Genomic DNA, 6,012 nt, shown 5'->3' on the forward strand with positions numbered 1-6,012 from the left:
TCATCAGCGTTGTCGAGGTTGTGTTCTTTTCTATGCCGGAGATGACTCCTTTGCAGGAAGCATCCAGAGCAGCCACATAGGCCTGAACCTCGTACTGCTTGTTTTCCAGGCATATAGACTGGATCAGCTGCAGTCTTGCCGCTAGTTTTTCGTCCGGTGTGCTGACCACTGCGACGTTCTGCTCTCGGCATATGTGGATGTTCAGCTGGTGGAGCGTGCTCTCGTTTAATTGAGCCGCTGTGCCTATAGCTCTGGCTATAGAGCGCTGCGGCCACTCACCGAGATTCAGTCCATCTCTCGGTCGGAAGACCACTTTCAACTCGTCGATCGGTAGCGGGGCAGCTGCGAGCTCCTATTGCTCAATGTCAGATGTAGGTGGTCCTGCTGTGCGGGTTCGGTGTAGGGTGGCAAGCTCGACGTAGCTTGAACCTGTTTCTTGCGCTTTCGCGCCACGCGAAACCAAGTCCCGTCTTCGTTGTCTTGAGTCGGTTCTTGATCCATAGCGGCGGCTGGTGTGGTTTCATCCAATGCTGCAGCAGGCAGGGGGTCTCGGGAAGCCATCGTCATGGTAGCAGTGCAGTGGCCATGTGCGCCACGCGATGCTGTCGCGCCGTAATCGCGGCGCCTACGTTACGCCTAGCGCTGCGGCCTGCTCGCCTCGAAATGTCCAAGAGCCGAGGTCTCACCGGATCTGGCACATCTTGTTCTCAAAATATTTCACCCGTTAAGATCCGTCGACTGGTGGTGGTAAGCACGTTGTAGAAACGAAAGATCAGGTGCGAGCAGATGTTTGCCCAACACCGGATAAACCCCGGTGTGCGGCGTGCGGAACTTCCAATTCTCCGAAGGACATGATGGCACGCTGAAATGTTTTCATTGTCGTGGTGAGCACCCCGCCACTGACTCTCGATGTCTCGGTGTAAGGCAACGCAGACCCTTTAACAAGAGCCACTTGTTCCGAGAGCAGCAGAAAATGGCGGAGCAACAACTCCAGCACGACAAGAAGTCCAGCAAGGTAACGACATTCAACAGGGCGGCACCTGCGACTACTGATGCAACACGTGGTCGTCCTCACTACCGATCCCGGAGACACAGCCAGTCCCAAAGTCGTAGTAGGTCCAGGGTCCACAGGTCGTCCATGGACCAGAAGCAACCACGTGGTCGAAGCCGATCTGGGAGCCGCAGCCTGACGCAGCAGAAACAGCCACCGAAGGAACCTCAGGCCGCATGGACGAAGACACCCGACCATCTCACCAGGAAGACGACAGCGGTGAGTTGGTCAGCGCAGTTCCCTCTCTTTCCTCATCCCTTCCTTCAGCCCTGTCCGCACAGCAAAGAAACAAACTAAACAAACTGTCACCCACAGCGACGCTTTCACTCACCCAGACACACGCACTCGCACCTGAGAAACTCCCTCACAATTCCTGCACCAAACAAGAAGTGTGCGAAATGATAGAGGAATTTGCGACTGTTTTAAGAGCGGAGATGCAAAAAATGAAGGAAGAGATAATGGCTGATGTCAAGCACATGCTACAAGAGGTCATACAACCAGCTATGACTGACATGAAACAATTCATCAGTGCAAATTTAAGCTCAACTTTCAGCCATCTAAACGACTCACTTTCACATGACACTAACGCCACTAGAGGAACAAGAATATCACACCCTTATACCCGTCCGGCTTGTACAACACCTGCCCTCGCCAGCGAGGCGGTATCAACCAATCATGGCCAGCAAGCCTAAGAGGCGCACTACCACCACCTTCCGGGTGTGGCAATGTAATTGTAAAGGGTACCGAAGGAAGAAGGGTTCCCTCACACAGTTCCTAGCCACTCGTACTTACCCACCAGACGTTATAGCACTTCAAGAAGTAGATTGCACTCCCACACTCAGTGGATGCACTGCATACATCGACAAGCATGACACCACCAAACAACCACTAGCTGCTACCCTTGTGTCCAAACAAATCACAGTGATCGAGCACACGCTCGACAGCTCCCACATTCCGCATGTGCTCTTAAAATTGTACCTAGGAATAGATATGAAACCAGGCTGTTTTACTTATTATCTACAGTGCACCCAAATCGCGACGAGACGACTTCGGACAACTTTTTTCGGCTGCCAGTAAAGAAGCCAAAATTGATTATTCTGGGAGATTTGAATGCGTCCCACCCAGCCTGGGGGTACCAAACAGAAACACCAAACGGCCGCCGTCTAGCCCTCGCCATGAACCTTCATTAATTCACTCTGCTGACAGAACCCGACAAATCAACCAGAACGGGTAACAATGTAAGCAGGGATACCTGCCCTGACCTGACAATGGTCAAGGGGTTGACTCAATGCTCCTGGAACAACCTAATGCAGAATCTGGGCAGTGACCACAGCATTCTAGCCACAGACGTCCAACTGGCGGCCATACGCACCCCAGAACGTTAAATTAAATTAACGAACTGGGACACCTTGCGGCACAGCAGAACCAAATCTGAACAACACGACTCGCCATCTCTACGCGAGTGGACACTACAAGCTACAAGCAGATACAAGAGACACCGGATGTGGACAGACATCTGATCCATCTGTGGGATGCTCGAAGAGGCCTGACCGAACGATGGAAGAGGCAGAGGCACGACCGTAGGCTGAAACAAAGAATCGCCCGGGTAACAATGGAAGCTGATGAATACGCCACCAGCCTCACTAATAGCTATTGGCACAACCTCTGCAACCGCCTTAATGGCCCACTAAGTAGTTCCAAAACGTGGTCCCTCCTCAGAGTACTACTCGACTCAACGCACACAAAAACGCACACAACGAACACAGTCCACACTATCATCCACAAAGAACAAATGAATGATTACGCGCTCCTCCAAACACTGCAACAAAGATACATTGCCACACGTCACCAACCGGAGTACAAAGACTATCCACACGAGGAAGAAACCCAATTGGACGGCGATATTACAGAGACAGAAGTGAGGGCAGCCCTACACGACATAAGACGAAACACGGCGCCCGGAGCAGACGGCATTCACTATGGACCGTTACGCATCCTCGACGACCAGGTCATACGGCAACTCACTGCATACTACACCGACAATTGGCAAAATGGAACGCTTCCACAGGAATGTCGACACGCCGATATCGCCTTAATTCCGAAACCTGGGAAACCGCTGTCCCTCCAAAATATCAGACCCATTTCCTTGACTTCGTGTATTGGCAAACTCTTCGAGCACGTAGTTCTAAATCGCCTCCAGCCTCACCTCGAAGCGAAGCAATTCTTTCCCAATACCTTATTCGGCTATCGGCCAGGTCTGTCTGCGCAGGACATACTCGTACAACCTAAGGATGATGTTGTGGATGGTCCAAGTAAAGCTCAAACAAGAGCCATTCTGGCGTTGGACCTCAAAGGAGCCTTCGATAACGTCTCAGGTGACCTCATTCTAAACAACCTTGCATTCTCCCGATGCGGAAAGCGCATCTGTGATTATGCCCGAGCCTTTTTATCTGACCGAGCAGCCACCATCGGCCGAGGTGATATTCGGTCGGATATCCTAAAACTTTCCGGCAGAGGGACTCCCCAGGGTTCGGTTCTCTCACCCACCCTGTTCAACGGGGCGATGGCAAAGGTACCACCGCTCCTCGACAAGCTTCCGAACGTGCTTCACGCCCTGTACGCCGATGATATTACAATCTGGGTGACCACAGGGTCAGACGGCGCCATTAAAGACGCACTACAGGAAGCCGTAAATATAGTTCAAGAGTATGCAACAGCCGGAGGACTCACCTGCGCAGCTGATAAGTCGGAGCTCCTGCTTGTATTAAAAAAACGGAACAAGGCCGATATTCCACCAGCCATCACATTGCACCTCAGTGGGACGTTATTCCAAGGGTAGGCAGACTACGTGTACTAGTACTTCACATACAACACAACGGGAAGGCCACACATGCCCTACACGTGCCCCGCAAACAACTTACCCAAATACCGCACATGATAAAGCGCCTTACAAACCGCCGACAAGGACTGAAAGAAAAAGACGTACTCCGAATCGTGCAAGCCCTCATACTGAGCCGACTAGCCTACCACCTCCCCCATCATAATCTGACTCTGACTGAGATGCACCAGATGGACACCCTCTTCCGTACGGCACTAAAGGCAGCGCTGGTACTACCCCAACATGCCTCTACGCAGCTTCTACTACGACTGGGGGTGCACAACACCAACCGCGAACTAGTTCAAGGTCATTTTAACAGCCAGTTGCAATGCCTGCAACGAACAATGCAAGGGTGCCACATTCTATCCCAGCTAGGATACCAAATGCCAAGAAAACCACAACAGGAAAACCGCACACTTCTTGCGCTTAGCATTCGCAACAAAATTCCCAATCGCCCCAATTCCCCGCAATTCACCCTGACCGTCATAAAGGTCGACGAAAGGCAAGAGCACAAGCCCTGGCTCGTTTATTTGGCGATGACAAATCAAACACTCCAGTCCTATACACCGACGTGGCCCACTACCCACGGAAACGTGCCCTATGTCTAGTCGTACTAGATAGTGCAGACATTCTGAGAGCTTCGGCCACGCTCAACACTGTGGATAGTGGCACGGCGGAAGAGGCTGCTATTGCCCTAGCCATCGTACACACTTCAACCATGCCGGCGCCGGATGGACCTATCACAGTGGTCACTGATTCTCAGACCGCCTGCAGGACTTTCGCACAAGGGAGAGTTACACCCTACACACCCCGCATCCTTACATCATTACACCCCACAGCGTTGCACAGGGTGCGTATCGTCTGAACACCTGGACACGCCTCTCTCCATGGTAATGAACGCGCTAATGCGGTAGCCCGAGAGCTCGCTAACCGGGCGCCATTGGAAGAGCTGTCCAACCCAGACGACGCACCGACAGAACCACTGAACGACACTGAAACTCTACAATATTACAGTTATACCAGGAGACACTTCCCTCCACCACATAATTCCCTTAATCGAGACGATGCCGTCGCGTGGCGACAGCTTCAAACTAATTCATTTCCCTGCCTCTTTTATCTTCACCTCTTCCACCCCACACAATATCCCTCAAACTGTCCCTATTGTGGAGCAAAGCCCACAGTATATCATTGCACCTGGGAGTGCCCACACCCTCCGGGCTGCTCCCCCATTCCTTCACCTTCCCCTTCCTCCTGGGAGACTGCACTGACCAGCTCAGACCCGCAAGAGCAGCGACGGCTGATCCGGCGGGCAGGCGGAATGGCGCGAGCCAATGGGGCCCTGAACTAAGGGCTCCACCCTGCGAGGAAGTCGCCCAAACTCATGATAAATAAATGTTTTTTCTGTCTCTCTCTCATGTCCCTGCTTGCGCCTTCGTCGTCGTCTTATTCCACAGCTGGCTCTGATGTCGCTTATCACGCAAGCAGTCCCAAACTTCCCTTTCCTCTGCGAAGGCGCTGAGGGCACGGGCCTACTGTCAGTAGATGCGGTGATTTCGGTATCGAATTATTTACCTTAATATATCGCAAACTAAACAAAAAACGTATACACGTGCACTCAAATGTCTTATTATGGAGTATTGCAATCGTCCTATCTATGTTGAAAAAATGCGCATGCAAGGCACGCTGCTGAACGTCCCGGAATTCTGAATTGTGGGCCCTAGTGAACATAATTTTTGTACACTTCTTAGATCTCGTTTTTATTCTTCAAAAATTCTATACCTGTCATGAACCGCTACCTAGGCCTGCAAAGGATCCTGTCGTATCACTCTTTTCCCTCCTTCTTTCCCACCAATACTCTATACGTCTCTTGTTTATCTCTACTGTTGACCTGTTGGTGCTTCCATTCAATTTAAATCAAAGCGCCTCCCGATAACACTCGGTTCGCCCTATCACCACGGAGCCTGCGTGTTGCCTCCCAAGTGGATCTCGCGCCATGGCGTGCGAGCACAAACAAATGGGTAATTTAGTCTCCGGGATCTTCTCCTGGACTTCTTTCTCGGCACTCTGAGAACCGTTCCCTTGC

The 6,012-nt window shown here is 51.7% G+C and overlaps 1 protein-coding gene across 1 annotated transcript; it reads left to right on the plus strand.

Annotated features, from left to right (window-relative positions):
• The first annotated feature begins 973 nt into the window (after positions 1-973).
• LOC139047885 (uncharacterized) lies at positions 974-3,890 on the plus strand. Its single transcript, XM_070522043.1, has 2 exons — positions 974-1,270; positions 3,321-3,890. Exons 1-2 carry the CDS (start codon positions 974-976, stop codon positions 3,888-3,890), a joined length of 867 nt encoding a protein of 288 aa, XP_070378144.1.
• Positions 3,891-6,012: the final 2,122 nt, after the last annotated feature.

Source organism: Dermacentor albipictus, chromosome 7, assembly GCF_038994185.2.
Source record: "Dermacentor albipictus isolate Rhodes 1998 colony chromosome 7, USDA_Dalb.pri_finalv2, whole genome shotgun sequence".
In the NCBI taxonomy this organism is placed as follows: Eukaryota; Metazoa; Arthropoda; class Arachnida; order Ixodida; family Ixodidae; genus Dermacentor; species Dermacentor albipictus.

Excerpts from the sequence above, each read along its gene's own strand:
- LOC139047885 (XM_070522043.1), top strand. The coding sequence starts at position 974 with ATGGCGGAGCAACAACTCCAGCACGACAAGAAGTCCAGCAAGGTAACG. Across the intron at positions 1,271-3,320 it reads TCACCAGGAAGACGACAGCG|GACATACTCGTACAACCTAA; the intron begins GTGAGTTGGTCA and ends CTGTCTGCGCAG.